The sequence below is a fragment of the Aethalodelphis obliquidens genome, unplaced genomic scaffold (genome assembly GCF_003676395.1).
Source record: "Aethalodelphis obliquidens isolate GAN/ISIS:26980383/991018 unplaced genomic scaffold, ASM367639v1 scaffold2, whole genome shotgun sequence".
NCBI classification, from domain to species: domain Eukaryota; kingdom Metazoa; phylum Chordata; class Mammalia; order Artiodactyla; family Delphinidae; genus Aethalodelphis; species Aethalodelphis obliquidens.
This window is the reverse complement of record NW_020837946.1, coordinates 85,623,623-85,647,235: the sequence shown is the minus strand read 5'-3', so window position 1 is coordinate 85,647,235 and position 23,613 is coordinate 85,623,623. Positions and strand designations below refer to the sequence as shown.

The following is a 23,613-nucleotide window of genomic DNA, read 5'->3' as shown; positions in this document are numbered from 1 at the left end:
GTTTTAGAGGTCAGGGAAAGTGGTTGAGCTTTGACAGGTATAAGAGGAGAAAGGGGTTCTGGGTAGTGACATGTGAGCTATCTTCAGGGAACACTGAGTAAACTAGGCTACAGCCCAGGATACTCATGGATAAGGATTGAAGTAAGGCTAGGAAGGTGGTTGAAACCACACTGAGAAATCCTGACCAATGAGGTTATACTTATTTGATAAGGGTAGGAGAGGAGAAGGTGAGATACACAGAGATTATCTTTAGCAAACTGAAGTTAGCAAAGGCTTACAGGGTGGAGCAGAGGACAATTCTAATATGCCCATGAGGGTGGCCAGAAGAATGTGACTGGCCTAGATCAATGGTTCTCAGCTGCCTGAAGTGGGAGCTGGGGTTGAGCATGCAGGTAGATATCGGATGATGAGAAGTAAAATATGTTTTGAAAAAGCATAATTATTATACTCATTGTTTTTTATAATCAAAACTTCAAAAACTGTCACTCCGTGAAATCCCCTTGGGGGTAGGGATGTTCACCCCATTTTAAAAGTTGATGCACCCTGACCTCCAATGTCCTTTCTAGTTGTAACCTCATTTGAATGACTTTATTTTGTGGACAAGTAAGCTAAAGCTAAAAGAGGTGACATGGTTAATCAGTGTCAGAGCTGGAACTAGACCCTGAGCCTTCTAAATTCCAGGACCGTGTTCATTCCACTGCACCATGTATCTGTGATGGTTTCCATTTTACAAATGAAACAGTTTGGGCAAGGAGAGATATAGCTGGAAAAGCTCACTATTTGGACCCAGATATTCACTCCCTGTTGTGCTGCTTTCTGTCAGAGACTCCTGTTCTGATAGCCATTGCAGGAAACATGAATTTGTAAAACAGGCAGGCTTTCCACCAAAGTCTCTTATTGGAGCAAATTTTATTTTGACCATACCACACTCCAAATCGTGACCATAATACAACTACAGGAATTCAAAAAGATAAAACTCCAAAGCAATGTGCAGCAGCCACATTCCAAGACCTCCTATCTGTCAACCCAAGTCATATATACATTTACAGCTTTTAAAATTAGCGTCTGTTTCTAATTTCCTATTGGTCTACCGATGTCTTGACTTTTTCCCATTCATTATTTACTTAATTTATCTATTTCCTTGTGTCATTCCCAAGCATACATTTCTCATAAACTTTAAGGACAGTGTTTTGAAAATTAAAGAATATTTTTCCTCAGTAATGTTTTCATAGATATAACTTTTGAGAACAATTTCTTGAGAGATGTTTTAGGAGTTGTATTCTAGGACACATTATCTTCATGGTCTTCCCCCTGGTAGGATGGATAAATGATCTTGCCTCGAGAATTGCAATGAATTCTCTGGTTTCCATATAAAAGATAAATATTCCACTTACAGAAGCTGCAGGAGTAGAGTTCAAGCAGGCCTAAAGTTTAGGCCTGACGGAACGGCATGTCTGGGAGTGATCAGGGGAAAAAGACTGATTCTCACAGGATATGCTGAGCAATGGGAGTGAATTGTTACCAGTTACTTGTGTCTAGCGAGTCTCCTAAGCATTTGCTAGGGGAGGGCAGCTGCAGACTTAACAAACCTTTCCTGAGAAGGGAAAAGAGAGCTTCTCAAGTACTGAATGGGAACCTCACTTTTGTCTGGGGTATCAGTGAGAGCTGGGCAGGGGAGCTTGCCTCTCCAACTGGGAGTGTTGCTGACTCTGGTCCCACGCAGCTGTTTCTGTCTAAGAAGTTGTACTCTTCACCCGCAAAGTGTCTTCTGGTCAGTTACACCACTGCCCCTTATGGCAGCCAAGTGACGATTGACCAGAGTGCAGTGTGATATGCACCTTGCAAATGATGCAATGACTAAGGGTGCTGTGAGCAATTAGGGAGGGAAGGAAAGGAAAAGGGAAGATATAGGACAAGAAGCACCACTGGAGTTGGGATTTTGCCAAGTGGAGAAAGGGTATGCATGTGCCTATGTGTGGAGGGGCAGGGGAATTTAAGCAATAAATAACACAAGGCATGGATGTGGATAAGTGCACAGATGTACTCAGGAGATGGAAAAGGGAGCTGGAATCCATGAGGGATTAGACTGGGGTCAGAGTTTAAAGAACCTCATTCGCTGACAGGAAATTTAAGTTCATCGTGCAGAAAAATCTATGAGACACATTCTTATTGTTATACTATTGTGATTCTCTTCTTGGATGGTCTGGGTTTAGAAAGAACACCAATAACAGTAGGTGTTTGAATCAAATATCAAAGTGTCCAGAGGCTTGAAGACCAATCTGAAGCTTTTGTAGGAGTCAAGATCCCAGAAGGTAAGGGCAAAAACTAGGAAAGAAGCAGTAGCAATGAGAGTGAGGCATGGGAATTACTTCCATGGGATATATTCTCTGATGTGAAATTACTGAATCACGCAAAGGGTATAGTAACTTATATGGCTCAGGACAAATAACTTACATTGCCATTATCATACATACAGATGTTTCCCCATTAGCTGGCCAGTCTTTGTTAGGATATGCCTTTACTTTTATTGCTTTGGTCAATGCAACCGCTTTCTCATAAATTCTCTGTATTTACACTTATTTCATTACTGGAAAAATTAAAGATTTTATTCCTCAAATTTGATTTAGCATTTATTTCTTCGGCTATCACTACTTCTATTGTTTATTAGCTGTGTGAGTAAAAGGCCTAGCCTCATCCTTGGCACAGAGTAAGACTTCAGTAAGTTATGGTACTTATACTCTGTTGAAGCTTTTGCAATCTTTTATCTATAGGATATATTTAAAATCTATACTTCATTACTTATATGAATATTTTGTTTTGTTAGTTTAATTCCACAGAGGTTATTTATTTTACCCAATTTCTTGTTTTCACTAAAAAATATTATATTTTAAAGCTGGGATAAGTATATTAAATTTTGTTATATAAGTTTGGTGGATGTTAAAATTATATACAAGCTGGGTTTATTTCGGAATTCTCTATTTTTGTCCGTTTTTCTACCATCATGTTTTTGAATTGGTAAAGTACTCTTTTAAAAGAGTACTTTTAACTTCATACATGTTCTGAATCTGGTAGGACATGTTTTCCTTCAATACTCCTTTGTTAGTGATTTCTCTGATACTCTTCCCGTTTATTTCTTTATTTTGTAGGAATTTTAGAACAACTCTGTGAAGATATATAAAGTAATATTTGGGTATCTTAATTGGAATCTTGTTAAATTCATAAATTAATATTAAGAGATACTGTCATTTCTATCTGAGTATTTATTCTTTCCTGTCAGGAGCATATATATCTACTTTTATTTTAATCTTCCCTACTTTCCCATTATATACGGTTGTTTTCTTCAGCAAAGGACTGGGAGACAGAAGACCTCATTTTCAAATCAGATTCCTGGGAAACTGCCTTCCCCAACCATATTCTTGGGAAAGTGATTTTATGCCTATAAAATAAAAAGTAAAATAAAAAGGTAAAGGTGGTTCTCTCTACTGAAAAGTGACCTCAGATCCACGTTATTTCAATGGGATGAATATAAATAATTTTCCTCAGCTATAAACAGAGGGTGTTAATGCATGTTTGATTATCTAGTCATTAGATTGCTGTAAGGGTTATGAAATTATGTATTCAAAGTTATCTGAAAATGTTACAATATAAACAAGGGCATGGTATAATAAAATGTAATTTTTACAATGTTTTCCTGGACAGTAAGATTCTAGAGGAAAGGAACCACATTTTCTCCTCTTGCTATCCACAATATGGTGCCAGACCACACTACGAACTCAGTAAATACTTGTATGTTAGGGGAATGAGTAGATAGTGATACAATTTTTTAAAAAGTTAAAAGGAAAAGGAAAGGTATGGTCTAGAGAGAATGTCTTTAATCTTACTGGCACATTTATTTCATCTCATATACAATTGTCTTACAATTCAACATTGATCAATATATTAATAGCTTTCCTTCTGCTGGGTTCCCCCGTAGCAAAATTTTATACCTTTATATTAATGTGCTGTAAGTTACTTGTGTTCCTAGAACCTTTCTATTATTTCCCCCTTAGTGTAAGCTGCTCTGCTGAAAATGAGATTGTAGCTGGGAGCTGAGAGAAAAGGGAGATGGGAGGGGAGGGAAATGTTATATAATTATCCTACATTTGACTCCAGAGCAAAGGATCAGGAATATGCCAAGATCACTGTAATAACCATTGTCATGCCAGATACTAACCAGAAGCTTTCCACATACTGTTCTTAACCTCAAATTAAAGGTGAACCAGAAAGACTTCTGTCTGCCAAAAGTGTAGCTCAGGTTTTTACTTTCCTTTGCAATCGTTCTGCTCCCCGCCGCCCATGCCTAAAACTTAAAACTACTTCTCCCACAATGTAGGGAAAGAAGAATCCTGATGTAAGGCTTTGGCTGTTCATAGAAAAAAGTATTTGGTTTAGAGTTATCATTTGTGAGAAATTATTAAGTATACAAACACATTCCATTGATTTGATATCTTAAGTATTTGCTTCTTCTTCTTTAAAAAACAAAACAAAACAAAATACCATCTTAAGGGCTAACAATGTGACCTTGTCATGAGAATTGGTCTAAGCTAAAAATATTTGCATTGAGGAGCTTCTAGGCTTTTTGGTTCATTTGTAACACGGAGTGTGATGGATGCTTTACGTGGCAGAATGACCTTTCAATTTTCTGGATTAAAAATAATTAAAATAATGGCAAGAATGAACTTTTAAGGTTCAGCATCATTAATGTCCTCTTTTCATCCAAAATTCATTGAAGACTCATTCCGTATAAACTCTGAAGAGAAGTCCATGAGTCTTATAATAAAATCTGCATAGTAGTTTTGAAAGCAATTCCCTCCCTCCTCCCAAATTATGTAACTGTGCTTGAAATCCTCAATGTAACTCAAAGGAGTAGATAGGGTGGGTGGTTTTATTATTATTATTTCTCTTTCCCATCTTCCCCTTTGTATGGTACAGATGGATTAACTGAGGTTAACCTAGAAAGCTACAGGACCCAGTCCCAAACCTGATCTTCTGACTTTAATTCTTATAAATCAAAGTTTCTCAATCTTGGTACTACTGACATTTTAGGTTGGATACTTCTTTGCTGTGAGGGCCGTCCTCTGCACTGTAGGGTGTTCAGCAGCATCCCTGGCCTCCGCCCACTAGATGCCAGTAGTACCCTCCCCTCCCCACAACAGTTGTACCAACCAAAACGTCTCTGGGCGCCGCCAAATATCCCCTGGTGGTGGAGGGCAAAACTACTCCTAACTGACACTATAAGCTTTCCAAAATGCCATCACCATAAGTGATAATTAACTCCATTCCCACAGAGAGCAACTCGACTTCATATCAACTCAGCTTAATGGGACACAGTTGCTAGATGTGTCTTCAGACACGAGCTGGGTTGTCTCCAGCAAGAAGGCTGTGGGCAGTACTCTCATATTTGTTAAAAGTTCTTTATTCAACACGGATAGACTCACCCAGACTAAGGCAGATATCTTGGGTAGGCTTGATTTTCTTTCTGATGGGCCACAGATCATGATGCATGGTGGTCAGAGCTATGGTGGTCAGTAGTGCTTTTCGTCAACTATTTCTGCTCTCCTCCATTCTGGGCTCAAAGCAGGATTGCATTTCCTGGCCGCCCCTTATAGTTGGGCAGTGCCTTGCAACAAGTTCTGGCCAAAGAGTCGAGTGGAACCCTAAGTCACTTTTAGGCCAGAACAGTGAATTGCTAATGAAAGAACATCCTAGCTTTCTCTTGCATCTGGCACAGTTACTGGTAATGTTTGTGATGGTGGTTGCTTGGGTCTCTCTATATGCTTGGGACCCTGAGTGACCATACGAATAGAACACTACTGCTCACCTGCAATAAACATAGAGCATGAATAAAAAATATGTGTTGAGTGTTTTAAGCCACTGAGATTTTTAAGGCTGCTAGCTTAGCATAATTTAGCTTATTCTGACTGATGTAAGAACTGAAAGATGAGAACAGATTGAAAAATAGATTTAGGTTAGATCAAGGTCATTTATATGAAAACAGAAAATATAATATAAAACCACTTAGAACTTCCTTAAGTCTTAGAGTTCTCAATTATCATTCACTAACTCTCTAATATTTGGAAATCATTTCAATGTGGTTTTTAATATATCTGATACAGTATGTAAACTACATCATTATTCTAAGAATTCTTATTCTTTCATTCATTCAAATAGTATTTATTGAACAGTAAATATATACCAAGTATTATTTGGAATATCTTCCCACTTCATATTGTTTTCGACACCTTTCTTGTGATGAAGACAGATGGCAGAAAGAAGAGGGAGTTCACTTTAATATCTAAGGAGTGATATATTTAGGAAATGAATTTGAGGTTTTGCGGGGGTTCTCTGTTTATTTGTTTTTAAACTTTCCATTTGCAAAGAGCTTATTAGAGAAAATGGAAATGATTTCATATGAGTAGCCAGGAATTTTCCACCATTATCACCTCCTGCTGTCTTACCCGTAAAAGAGGGATGATTTTGTGGATTTCCACATAGAGGAGAATAGCAGAGAGGTGGGCTGGCAAGGTTTGAATTGTGGATTGGTAGTTGGATGGATGCGTGATTTCAGGCAAGTGCTTTAACCTCCCTGTTTCTGACTTTTCGCAGCTGCAGTATGATAATCACAAAAGTGCCTAATTCACAGGGCTGTTGTGACGAATAAACAAGGCAAGGCACAAAGGGCTTCTAATAGTACCTGGCACATGCTAAGCGCTCTAGGAACTGATGGATAACGCACTGGAGTTAGACTACTTCCGTGATGCAAACATCACAGAAGATGTTTGTTTTATTCACCACTTCATCTTAAACATCTAGTTTAGTGCTTGGCATAAAGTAGATATTTAAAAAACATGTGTTGAACACATACAGAAGTGAGTAGGGATGAGGAGACTAACTCCCAGGTTCTTCTCCTAACCTTGCCACTATCTACTGCCCGTCTCGCCCACTGTGCCCAGCTGTGAGCCCTTGGAATAGTCACCATCCTAGATCTAGCATCTCTTTTGTAAAATGGAAGGATCATGCAAAAGAATGATAAACTATGTAGCTATAAACTAGAATCGATAATCAACTACTACACTTTTCAGAAAAAGGATGATAATAACCTTACCGCAACATAATTTGAAAATAATCAACAGTATGAAGACTCTACAAAGTTGCTCTACTGTGGTTTTAACATTTTCAAAAGAAATTTAATGGAGATTGTCTGCTTCATCAAAAAGGGCAGTAATGGGCTTCCCTGGTGGCGCAGTGGTTGAGAGTCCGCCTGCTGATGCAGGGGACACGGGTTCGTGCCCCAGTCTGGGAGGATCCCACATGCCGCGGAGCGGCTGAGCCTGTGAGCCATGGCCGCTGAGCCTGTGCGTCCGGAGCCTGTGCTCCGCAACGGGAGAGGCCACAGCAGTGAGAGGCCCGCGTACCGCAAAAAAAAAAAAAAAAAAAAGGGCAGTAAAACTCACTAGCACTAATGCCATCACTCAGATATGCTACCTTTCCCTACCAGTTCTGTGTAGAGGGAAGGAGAAAGAAGTTGGTTATAGAGTAATTAATGTACAAACTTGCAACTAGAGTAAGAATAAGTCCTGGAGATCAAAAATACAGCATAGTGATTACAGTCAACAGTACTGTATTATATACTTTAAAATTGCTAAGAGACTAGATCTTACATGTTCTCACTGTGAAAAAGAAATAATTATGTGATGTGAGAGAGACCTTAGCTAGAGCTACACTGGTAATCATATTGCAATATGTAAATGTATCAAGTTATCACATTGTACACCTTAAATTTATACAATGTTATATGTATAAATCTTACCTCAAGGGAAAAAAATAAGAGTATTTTAATGGTCCTGCCGTCATGTATTAAACCTTTCTTGGTTTTCCAATACATCTAGGCTTGTATGTGAAAGAGCAAAACTTGACTCATAAGGAGTGTAATCAAAGTGACTCAAGACTTCAAAGTCTCAGTTTTTCCATCTATCAAATGGGATAATAACACCTATGCCTTTGGGATTATCATGAGCAGTATATGAAATAACCTGGCAAAGGACCAAGCAAGAAGCAAACTTTCAATAAATAATAGCAATTAACAGGATAATAATGATTATTATTACAATTATTTAAAAGAAAACCACTTCCTCACAAATGTTAACAGTGTTCCGAGTTATCCTTCTGGCTGATACTGCACAGTGTATAAGTTGGTTTTAGGGTATGGGTTTTAGATATGCTAGTGGAGCACCTAGAAGAGACAACAGGCAAAGAAATGTATCCCTGCTAGGTAACCCTTTGCATGAAGTGCTGGATGGTGAGGTGGGGAAAAAAAATTAATGTTTAAACTCAGAGAAGCAGTTGGGTCAGAAAACAAGAAAATGGAAAGGTAGCACAGCATAGTGGTTAAAAGTATTATGTATTGATAGTTATGTGACCTCACTTAATTTCTCTGTGCCTCAGTTTCCCCACCTAAGAAAAATGGAGACAATAATACTGAATGAGACTGTTAAGAAGAGTTAACATTTATAAATGGCTTAGAACAATGCCTGAAATACAGCAAGTGCTATATTAGTGTTTGTCAAACTAGGACAGTGATACAAATGGCAGAAGTTACACAAAACTGCCTGTGAAGAAACCTTTGGAGTAAAGACTAGCAAGGTGGCCTTCTAGGAGCACAACCTGGAAATCTCCCAGGCTCAGTCATCCAGCCAACAACTTGGGCTCCTCCTATGTGCAAGGCGAAGTTCTGTAGCCTTAAAGAGAATTGATTCACATTTGACGTGACAGAGATGGGCCAGAGGCAAGGGCAGAAAGGAGCTCCAGTTGGGACTGGGAGTAACAGAAGTGTGTACGTAGGTAATATGACCCTTCCTATGGTCTTCCACAGCATTCCCTAATGATCCCACAGCATCCTAGGTACCTGTTAATTATATGTAAGTGTCTCCCCAACGCAGGGCTCTCTGAGGTGCAGACTGAGTCCTGTACACTGTGAAATCCCCCTTCCACAGTGCTCAGTAAGTATGTGTTGAGGTCGAACCAAAGTGAGTAAAAGATTGAGCCTGTAATTACTGAGCACTCAGTTCTTGGGCCCCTAATTGCTCCCCAATCCACTTTCAATCCCCAGTGCTGATCTAAATAGCTCAGTGTTAACGTGTGGGAAGGGAGAGCTGTGATCCCAAGGACATGGCCCTTTGAGTAAGAACCTAGTCTTCTTTGTAGTGGTGGCTTAAAATTATCCAACAGTAAAGCTGGCTACAAAGCCTTCTGCTTAGGGATATCCTCCAGCCTCTTTCCTCAGTTCATCCACAAACACCTCAAAACTGGCACAAACAAAATTGAACTCACTAGCTTTGTAAATGAGCTGATTTTTTCTTCCTTCTTTCTTGACAGCCATCCATCTATCAAATTCTTTTCTGTGTTTTCCTTGGGAATGTCTCTCTCCTACAGCCCTCTCACTAATCTCTCTTCCACCACCTCACAGAATCACACTTGGATGACCGCTGCAGAGTCTCACTGCAGTTCTGCCTACATATCACTGCAAGATAAATCTTCCTAAAATACATGCTTTATCATATTTCTTTCCAGTTCAAGATCGAGGCTCCCTATTTTTTACCTTTACCTAATCTACTTTGCTCATCCTCCGTACTTTGGCCCTACCCTGCCCATGTATTACTTGCTTATTAAGTTTTGCATGCAGAATCTTCTATTCTACTTAGTGACCTCATAGCACTAATCACTGAAATTGTTCTCTAAGTACAATATCTAAAATACTTGCTTCTCTATGCTTTGGCCATGTTGTTTCCCCTTTTGGAATATCCTAATCCTTTGGCTATTCAAGTTCTAGCTCTTAAATTAACATTCTACTCTAAGTCACATGTGTCAGTACTAATATATAATTACATTATCCTGTGTTTCCCTCTGTTTCCCGTCCTTATGCAAAAGTGTTCCCTCTTCAAGAAAACTATAAACTGCTTGAGGGCAGGGAGTTTACATTTTTATCTGTTTATTGAACAAATATTTATTGAGTTCCAGCCTTGTACCAGGCACTGCACTAGGCTCTGAGGTACTGTGATGAACAAGATAGTCATAATCTTTGTCCTCCCAGCACCCACATTCTAATGTTTATGTGTATGTGTGTGTGTGGGGGGGAGGAGTGAGATAACAAATTACACAAAATTATATGATTAGAAACTGAGGGAGGCACCATGAGATAAAAGTATAGGGTGCCATGAGACCACTGCAAAGCTTCACATTGAAAGAAAATGCCCTTGAGCTGAGAGCGAATGAATAAAATACAAATAGGCAAATGTGCAAAGGTTTAAAGAAGGCTGGAATCTTAGAGGAACTGAGAAAAGTTTGGTGTCTGTAAGTGCAGGGGGCAGAGGATGAGCCATATCAGATGAAGCTACTGAGGTACAAGCTGGGTGTACTTCCTTGTGTTGTACCAGAATCAAAAAGTACTTGCTAAGTGAGGGTAAACTTTAAGTGGTCCTTAAGAGTCATAAAGCATGATGACAGAGGCCATTTCTGAACTTTTCTTGTCTGTATACTTGGAGTTTACAAAAAAAGCTGAATACCCAAAGCTTAAAAAATATGAACACCTAAGTGCTTAGGACGGTGGTGCTCATCTTACTGACCCAAACATGCCCAGTGAGGATGCAGGGTGAAGGAAATGGCTTGAAACAGGCTCCATATGGCATTAAGGATGAGAAGACCTGCTGCTATCAGCTTTGGATTTTTGTTTGTTTTCTCAAGTTCAATAAAAAAGGCATGGACCAATGACAACTATGATATGTGTCTACTCCACATTACAAGTTTGATGCCAAAATGCTTTACACAGGCCACCTAACAGATGGTAATATATTTCAGCCATTACCAACGTGAGTAGGAATCAAACCAGTGCACCAGAGGTGAGAGGGTGTATATCCAATTACAAATTCCCACTTTCCTTAAGTGTTAAGATGCCTAAGGCAATATATGTTATTTACATCAGGATGCATTGTATAAACTATATTTGATAAAAGAGATGACTTCACGTTCTCAACTTAAATCAAAGAATGCTTACTTAAGTATTTTTTTAATTGAATCACACTTTAATGCCATCGTATAACCTTTTGGTTAACGGTGCTCATCTTGATTATTCTAACAAAGGGAAACACGGAAATTAATACTTAAGTTGTACAGCTTATGTCATCTATAAAAATACACACAAGAAAATTCAAAAGAAATACCTGGGACATCTGTGAAGGTTTCTCCAAGGACAGATACGTGGAAATTGAGTCCTAAGTCCTTAAGATGCATCAATACCTTAAAAAAACTCTCTGGATCTTTATCATGCTCCCTGGAAATAAAAACAAGAGACAAAACTTGTGATATCTTAGGGTATGTGTTAGGAAAAGTATTTTCACTTCTCATAGTATCAATTCCTCTCATGGTCTACTGTTAGTTAGGAGAGCCTCTGGCATCCAAGCTGAGATCTTCCCTCACCCTTATACTGTAGCATTAGTATTGAGTGTTTTCATGAATCTAATTTCTCTATCATGGATCAAAACCCAGTCCTATTGAAGTCTCAAGGCTCTGCAGCCTTTTATTAAAGGAGAATCTGTTTTTTTCACATTTTTTGGTTAGACTATAGAAAGTCTACCTTATTTTCCTTTCTCCTAAAATGGTTAATTTTCCACTTAACACAGGTTTTTAACAAAAGAAAAGACCAGTCTTCAAAGGACGATTCTCTACTGATCATGAGAATGTACCAAAGATGCTTTTCATTTCCATGAGTCTGAGTACCTCTCTCTCACATTTACTGAGCCTCTTTGTGTCCACAAGGAACACACAGTTTAGGGAGTGAGATTACAGACTTTCTCACTAATCTCTTATTTTTAATAATTGAATGGAGAATTATAAATACATCAAAAGGGGGTAGGCCTGAGTCTAAGTCCGCTGAGTATTAACTTAGGAGTGGAGGTTAGTCAACGCATAAAAGAATAGTAATAAAGATAATTCTTTCATTTAGTAGAAGCTTTGAAAAACATGGATTATTTTTGTTTGTTTAGCTTGTCAGTCTTCTTTGTAATGACAGAATAAGAGGTTAAAGGACACTAAAATTTAAAAAAATCACCAATTCAAGAAATCACACTAAAATGGAATGACTTATTTTTTACATTCTAAGGTGTGAATATTTCAGTATTTCTTGCATTTAATTACACCGTTTTAAATTATCTTATTTCAGACAGATGTGGACCAGATGTCTTCAAAATATTTGTTTTTTCATTTATAATTCAGAATTTAAGCTTATTTTCTATATTTCAGAGAAATAGTTATATATCAGCAATTGAATTTCTCATTTACCAACTAATTATGTAAAATAAATCTGTAAATTGATCAAACTGCTATATGAAATATGAAAATTATATCATTCAGGAAATCTCATGAAAAATGACATCTGCAACCCTAAATGTGTTAATTCACAATTCAGTCAATATTTTCAGTATCAAGAATTAAAACAAATGCATCTTCTGATTAACATTTTAAAACGGCATGTATAATCTCCTGGAATTGTAAGATCTTATAGAATTAGAGTTCTGTAACAATTTATTTTAAGCTCTCAGTTTGATTTGCTTCAAATAATAAAGAATGCAGTGGCAAAATGTTCATTGCTTTTTAAGATGATGGGTATTACACACATGTACCATTGGGAAGTTCTGGGGTAATTCTCACATATACTACTGCTGTGGGCAAGAAAAAAGACTCAAAACAGTTTAAAGTAAAGAATACACCATATGTTATCTTCAACCATATCAATCAAACAGCTGCCACCTGACCTGTAATATATGTTATTTTACTCTGAATCTCTTGGAAATACGTAGATGAAAAGAATGGAAACAATATAACATAATATACTTTAAGGAGGGAGTAACACTACAGGGAAATCTAGCCACTCAATTCTCTAAATTTTTCATTTTGAGTTCCAAAAATTTTGGCTATGGGCCCCTGAGAGAATATCTATTCTAAATATTTCCTGCTGCTTGTTTGTTGGTTGGTTGGTTTGTTTTGTATTAAAGTAAAAGTAGATGTGGTTTGGGCTTGGAAGGAGGTTTAATTGGGTAGAAGCTGTAGTTCTTAAAAGATTCCAATGTGAATATTTTCAAAGCAGCAGGCTTCATGAACCTATATTTTCAGTGTTTCTATACAAGATAAATGCATGACAATCCTACTATAGTCTTAAGATATTTTTTATAGGTGGACAAAAGCTCTCATATTCAATAGTCACTTTGCATAAGAACACAAAAGAGATTTGCATGAATCCCCTCTCTTTTTGTTTAAACTATAATATATGGATGAATGTAAGGTGAGATTCTTCTTCCATATAATTATCCCTCAGAAAAAGAGGCATCTTATCTAAAGTCCTTATAAAGTCTCTCATAATACCAGGCACTCTCTCAATTACTTTATTTTGAACAAAGTACAGTTTAGGGAAATAGCATTAACTTGAGACGCCAACTGATGAGAATTTTGGGTAGTTTTAGCAGTCATTCGCTTGATGGGACCGGTAAAAACAGAAGCCAAGGGATTTAATACTGAGTTAGTAATTATTTTGGGAGACGTGACCTAAAAATTCAAAGTGTTTTTGAAAACAAGTATTTTAAAGATTACTAAAAAAAGTAATAGAGTAAGTGGTTACTGAAGACTATGAGTAGTAAGTGGGTTTTTATAGCCAGAGAAAAGATTTTCAGTGATGGCATCATACGGTTTCACAATCTTGAACCCCAAACCGCTTAGACTGAATTCCAGATGACAGGTGGCAGAAACATGCCAGCTGCCTGAAAAGGTGGTACCATTCTGGTGTCAAGAATGCATGGGAGGGGGAGTTAGACTAAAACTACATCATAAACTATAAGGTTGAGAAAAGAGCAATACCTCTAAAAATATTCTACGTGATATATGCTTTAAAGTATTATCTATGTCTAAATTAGTAGATTACATATTATAAGTAGACACTTGGCCAGTTCATCCATGCCCCTCAAAGTTTACATAGTCAATTTAGCTGAAAACTTTTCTCGGTTTTCTCTTTAGACAAATGGGAAATTGCCTACTATTCAGAGAATCATTAAAGATGTGCACAGATATCCAGCCCAGCCATATATCAAGGCACGGATATAGCAATGACAGAGCTCAATATATTTTGTCAAGAGAGGGACTCACTGCAGATATCCAATGGATCATCCATGGATCTTATCCTAGCGCCCATAATATTAATGGACCCATTTAGCAGAGAATGTGAATCTGTCTTAAATTCCTTTCTAAGAAATCTAATGTGAAGTTCTCATACTTATGATTTTAGAATGAAGCATGAAACATAGGATGAGGTATTTTAAAATAACATATTGGGCTTCCCTGATGGCGCAGTGGTTAAGACTCTGCCTGCCAATGCAGGGGACACGGGTTCGAACGCTGGTCTGGGAAGATCCTACATGCCGCGGAGCAACTAAGCCCGTGTGCCACAACTACCGAGCCTGTGCTCTAGAGCCCGCGAGCCACAACTACTGAGCCCACGTGCCACACTACTGAAGCCCACGCGCTTAGAGCCTGGGCTCTGAAACAAGAGAAGCCACCGCAATGGGAAGCCCACGCACTGCAAGAAGAGTAGCCCCCAAGCGCTGCAACTAGAGAGCCCACGTGCAGCAATGAAGACCCAACGTAGCCAAAAATAAATAAATAAATAAAAATTAAAAAATAAAAATAACATATCGAGTGCCCCTTTTTGTCAACAGCTATCAGGATTAAACACACATTTAATGTTATTGTCAATTCTTTATAACCACATTTGTAGGCTTACGGGCTCCTAAACTCTCTTCTTCTGCTCTCATCGATTCTGGTAGGGATGTAAATTGCAACAATATTTTAGAGGGCAATTTGGCAATGTACATAATAAGCCTTAAATTGTATGTGACTTTTTCCACAGTAATTCCAATTTAGAAAAGTTACCCTATGAAATAATTAAAGAGGTGCACAGAAATTCAGCCAGAGTATATTCATAACAGCATTGTTTATAATAGCAACCATCTGTAAACAACGTAATGGGATGATAAAGAAATATACTTTGACACATACATATGATACAATACCCTGCAACCATGAAATAATTTTGTAGAAGTATATTTTTGGCATGGAAATATATTCAAGAAATACTGTTAAGTAAAAGGGAGGTGACAGAGCAATACGTATTTTATGATCTATTTTTGTAAGACAAATGGATGTATGTGCCTAGAAAAAAGGTTGGGGTGAACTATACCAAAATGTTAACAGGGTTTATCTGTAGGGGCTACATTATAAATGTTTCTCTTTTTTTTTTTTTACATGTTTTCTATCATTCCTTTAATAAATATTTTTTATGTCAATCATTTTAATGCTTTAAGGAACCACCTCTAACATTCTGCCATAAAATTGTATTCATAAGGATTTTTGCTTAACTCTGTAGCATTTTTAGTATTTATAGTGGCATAATTCCTCATTTTCTGTGACACTTCTAGATTTGACAGCTGCCCATCAAGCAAACTTGATTCGTCATAAAACATTCTAGAAGATGAGTCAGAGTCCAAGTCTCCCAACAATTCCCACATTCTTGACTAGGTAAGAATGAAACAGTCTGGCTGGGAACTCATTCCTGTGCAGCCCAACTATGGCAGAAGAGACCAGAGCAGAATATTTCAGGCTTACTGGAAGCAGCAGATATAGCAAGAACAGCTTTTATTCCCAAATATTATTCAGAACATTTGAAAAGCATAAACTGTTTCCATGTGTTTTTTCTTCCTGTATCTGTTCTCTCTCTGTCGCCTTTCCCGTTTAGTTTTTTAGAGCTAAATTTCTTCTTATTCCTCACTTAACATTCATTCAGTAAATATTTATTGAGGATTGCTAAGTTTCTCCATACTTGTCACTTATACTCAACTGTTATCCTTTCCTGTTTTCCCACATAACTTTATACTTATTGAATGCAATCACTTTGATCTAGTTCCTTGCCTTGCCTGGGCAGAAACCTGGCTCTTTTCAGATGCCGTAACTTTCCCAGCAGCATGTCACTCTGGATTGAGAGGTCCATGAGGGAAAGATAAATGATGCCTGCTTTATTCACTACTAAGTACCCAGTGCCTTGCGAGTGGAAGACATTCCTTGTGTTCATCAATATTCGGTTCTTCTTTTTTTCTGGGCACACGAAAGACTCCACGTTCATCCCCTTGAAGTAGGAGAGGCCACAGGACTAGTTCTGACCAATGGATTGCAAGCTGATTGATGTGTGTCACTTCCAGGTAGAAATTTCTAAGAGCAGTTCTGGACAGCACTTTCTCTGTTGTAGTGATCCTTGCAGAGGTCTTGTATTAAGATGGTTAGGTTAAAAGAGTGAAGTGGTCTGGACTGCTACATGGAGAAGAGTTGCCCAATAAAGCCATCTAAACATGCAGCAGACTTTGAGTTGGTGAGAGAATTAAACTTCTGTTGTGTTTAAGCAACTGAGATTAGGGGGTCTTTATTACTACAGCATAAGGTGGCCTATGCTGACTAATACATTATCTGTGCCATAAAATTAGCTGCTCTAAAAATATTTGTTGAATGAATAAAGGTGTAGGAAAAATAAATTACATTTATAGAGCTCCTGCTATGTGCAGGACCCCACACTAGGCACCTAATCATCATCTTAATTAAGCCTCTCAACCAAGTGGTCATAGAAATATAACTATTCTTTCATTTAAGATCACACAGAAGAGACTGAGTTTGTATTTGAAATCAGGTCTCATCACTCTAAAGTCATATTCTTTCTTCTGTACAGTCTTCGACTTTTCCATTTCTTTCTTCCTACATATAATGAGAAGAAAAAGAGAGCTGGTACCTTCAGTCCATGGTTTTGTTTCCAGACCGTCAAGTGATGGACATTTCTTAGATTGCTACTTGAGGTTAAAACCCATTGGATAAGAGATGGCAATAAGAATAACAGGAAGTGATATGGAATTATACGATCTCTCAACACCATGGTTTCAAATTTCTTCACCTTTTCTGATACCCTGCTAACCTCCACCTTTGCTGCCTCATTATGAAGTACCGTGTTACTTCCAAATTCAGTGATGTGTTCTTTATTCCAAAACATAAGGCTTCTATTTACCAGCTTGTGTTAGTCGTTATGATCACTTACTTCTCTATCATCCTTTCTAGGACCATAAACTCTTCACTTCCCTCTATATGCCTGACAACAATTATCAGTTTGGGTTTCCTGCCACAGGTGCTGCTTCTGCTTTTCAAATGGTGCTTCAAATAGAATTCAACCCATAGTCTTATGAGCCATCAACTTCTCAGCCTCTCCTCCATCTGATACTACCAGTGCCTGTCTTTCTGTAACTCCACCAGCCCTCCCCACCATCATTTCCTTACAGGTGACTAAAACCAAGAATACCCACTGTGGCTTTCTCTGAATGTTGCTCATACTGCATTCTGCCCTTCAACTTTACTTTCAGAGAGAGAGTGAAGGGTACAGTTCAGAGACAAGTGGCTCTGCCACTGATCAGCAGTATGACTCTTTGTATGTTATATAACCTCACATAGCCTCAGCTTCTTCACCGTTAGAATGGGGTAATGATAATACCTACATTTAAAATGTTAGTTGTTAGACATATATACACTAACTAATATGTATAAAATAGATAACTAACGAGAACCTGCTGTATAGCACAGGGAACTCTGCTTCACTTTGCTGTACAGCAGAAACTAACACAACATTGTAAAACAACTATACCCCAATTAAAAAAATAAATAAATAAAATAAAATGCTAGTTGTTAGGGATGAAGAAATGCCTGGCACCCTACAGATACACAATAAACTCTCATTCGCTTCATCTTTGGTATTTGTGGTATTTTAATATTTTAGAAATGTTAACCAATTTATTCCATTTCCCTTCTACCTGAACACATTCAAGAAACTAAGATGTTTTATGTTCATTGCTTCAAGGAAGACTTGAGACAAGGGAAAAGCCCCCCAACCTCTACCAAAAAAAGAGGCAGTCTTCTTTGTTGGTCACAGAAGCAAAAGCCCTTGTAGAAATGGTAAGGACTTCAGATAGGTACGAGTACTTAAGCAAAATGCTATGTGACAGTAGCATACACCCTCCCACAACGTGTCACTGTTCTACCTCTAGACAAGAAACAAGGAGGACTGATGGGGGAGAGTTGAGGAAAACAGAACTGTGAGAGTCCCTGAGGCCACGAACTACACGTCCTGGGTTAGAAGCCGAGGAAGAAGCATGACCCCAGAGAGTGAATGTCTGAGGGTATGTATCTGGGCACACAGTACTAGGGACATTCGTGAGAGATTCCCGAGACATGGTAGGCATAAATGTGGAACCATGGTTTCCTTGAGTGTCATGGAAGAGTCACAGGGCTGCTGGCAGACGGATAAAAGCAAAGGATCCCTCAGCAGTGGCCTGGGAGGAATGAGGACCAGGAAAATGGAAGACAGAGAATCTTGAACGGCTTGAGCTTTCCATCACCATATTGAAATGGGCCATTGCACAGAAATTAAGTCATAGAAAAATAAAATTCTAATTTATGCATATCAGTGTTTCATGCCATCTGCACATTCATATTCTCATCTTTCCTTTTAATAGCAGAGGGAGAGATGTCTGCCTTTCCAAATTCAAAGTCCATTAGAGCTCTAGATCTTCTACCTTGTCTCTTTGAGAAATCTGTGTTCTCATGGTCAGTTTCCTTCCTAAAGCCTGTGATCCTATCCCCTCCTCCACAATTTCTTCATGTATGTCTTAGGCACTTTTAAGTTATCCTTTTTACCTGACACCATTTATCAATGACAATAGTTCCAATAATATACTATTTCTAGGTGACTTTTCATAGATCCTTTCATCTTAGAATATTAGCTATATCCCTCCTTTCTTACCTCCTGTATCTTTCCTACAACTTTCCTCCCACTCTTTAATTCTGTTGGATGAAAATGCTCTCTAACAATACTAATTCTCACCTATGCCCCCCTTCATTCTCATCTTCTTGTATTTTCTCCTACATTTGACACCACTGACCATCTTCTGCTTTCTTAGAAGCAATCCTTGCTTAGTTTCCAAATAGTGTATTTAGACTACAATCTAATGACCGAATGACCAATTACATCTTCCCACTCATTTCATCCAGCAGGCCACCCAGTGAAAACGATATTCAATGAATCATTTTTCCCACTAGGTCTCACAACATGATCTCCTTTTAAATCTCCCCACTGCTAAAAGCTTAGACCCCCCAGGTTGTTTCTCTTCAACAATGATTCCCACTCTTCCCAGATATTGTATACAGTAATCTCACTCAGCTCTCTAATTTGTCAATGAGCTCTTTCGCTACAACTTTCGCCAGGAAGCCAATAGAAACCCATGACTCAAATAACTGGTAGGCCACGAAGTGTCTCAATTAAGATGAATGGGGTCTTTCCCACTCTTAGGATGTTACTTAGGCAGGAGCTACTGTTGCACATACTTTTTTTTTTTTTTTTTTTTAATTTATTTCTTTTATTTATTCATTTTTGGCTGCATTGGGTCCTCGTTTCTGCACGCGAGCTTTCTCTAGTTGTGGCGAGCGGGGGCCACTCCTTGCCGTGGTGTGTGGGCTTCTTATTGCGGTGGCCTCCTCCGTTGCAGAGCATGAGCTCTAGGCGCACAGACTTCAGTTGTTGTGGCTCGCGGGCTTCAGAGCCCAGGCTCAGCAGCTGTGGCGCACGGGCCCAGTCGCTCCACGGCATGTGGGATCCTCCCAGACCAGGGCTCGAACCCGTGTCCCCTGCACTGGCAGGCGGACTCCCAACCACTGCACCACCAGGGAAGCCCTGTTGCACATACTTTTAAAGCATCACAATGTATGTAATTACTTCTTCTCAGACCTGGGAGGCTCTATGAACTGAGCTCTTTCCCCAGTTCATTACTAAGTCCTTCTGTTTCCCTCTGTAATAAAGTTTCTCCTTGTCAAATGTCATGATCTGGGCTGTAATTGGAAACTGACAAATCATTTAGATTTTCTTTTGTATTATAATATTTCCCTCCAAGAGATGTGTAGAAAATACATTCAAAACTGCTTGCTGGTTATCCTGAGAGCTACTCCTGTAGTCCATTTCCTAGAGTGAGAAATTTGTCTAAGGGAGAAGCCTAGGAAATTCTTTGACATCACTGAGAATTGTTGTGTTTTTACTTCTCGTATAGGAAGATGCATGATTTTTGTTTCCTGTTTTACCCTGACTGCCAGGAAGCTTACAGTCAGGTTTTCCCGTGCTTAATCTCAGCATCTGTCAGATGGAAATAACAGTACCGAGAATACAAGAATAGAAATTTAAAAACTCACTGGATGGGCTCAATAGTAGAAAGGATATTGCAAAGAATAGAATCAGTGTTCTTGAGGTGAACAGAATTTACTCACTGTGAACAAGAGAGAAAATAGACAAAAATATAAAATAAGAAAGAACCGAACCTCAGGGACCTGTGGGACAGGAACAGAAGACTCAACATTTTGTAACATCGCCGTTCCAGGAGGGGACTCTGTATGATTTCTTACAACTGTATGTGAATCTACAATGATTCCAATACAAATTTCAATGAAGAAAATGCATGCTCAATGTAATAAAATAAAAATAATTCTGAAATATATGAAGTATGCACTGAAAGCCCCTATTTCTTACCCTTCCTGATTCTACTCCTCATATGTAACCACTACTAACAACTGTTTGGTGAGTAGGCTTCCTGATCTATTTCTATGCACATGCACAAATATATATTTGTGTGAGCGTATTTTTATACACTTTCCTTACTTTATAAATACGAGATCATTATCAGTCATTCTGCACTTTCCATTTTCATTAAATACATCATAGACATCTATCTACATCAGTGCATATAGATATGTCATTTAACAATGTTTACCTAATATTTCATAATTTAAAGTAAATCCTCCTACTATTGGACATTTAAGTTGGTTCCAACTTACTGATGTTTCAAACAATACTTAAAGTGACATCTGGTTCTTTTTATAACATTCAAATTTCTCTTTTGTAGAATCCTTATTCATTCTTGTTTTTTCCTCCTACCCTGCAAATGTAGCCATCTCAAATCTCTAACAAAGATCTATTTCCCCTGTCCTACAATGTTTACCTGCCTTTTGGAACTATCCCACTTTCAAAGAGTCACCTACTCACTCTATGTTGTAAGTTCCATGAGGGCAGAGCTCATGCCTTTGTTTACCCTGTATTCTCCATGTGTAGAATTAGGCCTGGCATACAGTTTAAAAAGTTATTATTCTGAACTGACACTCCAAATCTAGCTCACCTCTCATGAATCTAATCTTTTTATCCCCACCTGTTATAAATTATTTTCTTACTATTTATATAATGAGGTGAATACACAGAGTCTTCACTTGGCTCTTCCAATCACAACTCATCTATAATACTTAAAAACTAAGCTGTTGCCTTGTCGAACACAGCATTAATGACCTAGCTCCTCTCTGGTACCGACACATCCTCATCCTCCCAATATTCCAGGACTCAAGCCTGACACATTCTGAACACAAGGAGGCTGCTTCTAAGTTGTCCTGCTAATAAACTCATTACCAGCCTTACTATTTTCTCCTACATAATTTAAGATTGCTTGATAATTTCCATTTCTATAGTACAATGTTATCCCCTCATACCCTGACAACACCACTGAGCTTCAGACTCTCCCTCTGCCAATTCAGCTTCCAGAAAAACTCTTACATTATCCTCTTCTATGTGATTTTCCTTACATATTTCTTCTCTGAAATGCATACTAAAAACCCACTAAATTGAAATTAAGCCACCCTATCCAACATTCAAATATTTCAATCAACTCATTCCCTCAAATGAGTGTTGATGCTCATATTCATTCTCATCCTCTTCCTGTCTCTGTGCTGTTTTCCATCCACAGCTGTTGTGTCTATAATTCCTGAGTCTGGGACACACTCTCCCCTCCTCTCGGCCACTCTTTGCCCATTGCCTCTTTCACTAACTTCGAGTTTATTGTTACTAGTAGTCATCCCTGTGAGATCCCATCTCACTCTGAATCCCTGCAAGAACATTCTCAAGTTACTGATGATTCCATGAATGTGTTCTTTTACATTATTTCATATTTATTTGTATGTTGTCCTCTTATAATTCATCTGAAGTCCCTACCACAACAGTGAAATCCTTTGACTCCAGAAGTTGGTGGGCACTCAAAATATGATTTTGGAGTGAGTGAATAATAGCTCTGTCGTGGCTGAATAGAGACAGTTATATTTTTTAGATTACAGTAGGATAGGTCTATGAAATGACATGAAGGATCATGTTTTTTTTTTTTTTTTAATGGACAATTAAACATGGCCTGGATTATTAGATGCCTTTCATCCAAATGAATTTCAATTCTTAATAACAGGTTTTCATATTCAGTTGTGGACATTTTGTCACATCTAGAAATGGCAAGGTCTTCAATCATATGGGAAAGAATCTTAATTTGAAGAGAAAATTCTGCTCCAAAACTTCCTTCTGATTTAAAAAAATGTTAAAGTAGAAATGGGCAGAGTGACTCATAAAAAATCCTTTCAATGGGAAGAAAAATGCTAGAATTCTGTTCATTTTATGTATTTCATCTTATTTCTAGACCCAAATGAGACTGCTGTGTTTTTTTGGCTGACACAGAGATCTCCTAGAAGAGACATCTCCCTTACTAAGCAGCAACTGCTAAGCATACCAGATTGTCATGGCAATGACTGTGGAAAAGGAGGAACACAGTATGGGATGTCTGTTCTATAAAGACCTGCTCAAAATGACGTGTTCTTGTTACTACATATGTTGCATTTTTTCATTTTATAAACAGTATTAATTATGTATCTCCTCTCTTCTCCTACATTCTCGTAAATGAAATAAATCTGTATTATTCTACTTAGTCCCTTTCACAATAACATAAAAGAAAAAAGTTCATCCCCAAATTTCATTACCCAGTCTTTTTGGCTTATTATTTAAAGGTATTAAGAACTACTCATATTAGGTACCAAAGATAGACTAATCATTCATATGGAAAAGGATAAAAGATTCTGAATATTGTAATAGCATCACATGCTATAAATTAACTATAATGCTCAAGAAATGGTTCTTCAGAATGAGAAGCCTCATGAACCAAAGTCTTAATTAATTAAATCTACTTATTACTAGGAGGTATCAGGAAAATTTATTTCTGGTAAAGAATGGATAACAAAGAAGAGTCGAGTATGTTAGATAGTGTATTTGGTGAGAGATCTTTTTGACTAAATAGTTTGCTTTAGAGGTGTATGTAAACCCCCCAAAAAAGAAGATACTTATTGAAAGCTAATAATAATCAATTCATCTATAACTATAGTTCTAATGGTGTGTTTTATCAGAATAAATGATGTAAAATAGTTTAAGTTTACATGGACGATACAGCCTAGTGAAAGGAGGGTTAAAATCCTAGTTCTGACATTTAGTAGCTGTAATCCAGGGCAAATTACTAAACCTGTCTGAGATTTAATTCCTCATCTGTAACAATCTGGCTAATA

General features: G+C 38.0%; 1 protein-coding gene across 10 annotated transcripts in view; it reads right to left on the bottom strand.

Annotated features, from left to right (window-relative positions):
- Positions 1–23,613, bottom strand: part of QTMAN (queuosine-tRNA mannosyltransferase) — a 338,670-nt gene that overhangs the window by 43,487 nt on the left and 271,570 nt on the right. For all 10 annotated transcript variants that reach the window (XM_027131822.1, XM_027131828.1, XM_027131812.1 and 7 more), the window contains one exon: positions 11,256–11,365. In XM_027131822.1, coding sequence (XP_026987623.1) covers positions 11,256–11,365 — 110 coding nt within the window. The remainder of the gene's footprint in view (positions 1–11,255; positions 11,366–23,613) is intronic.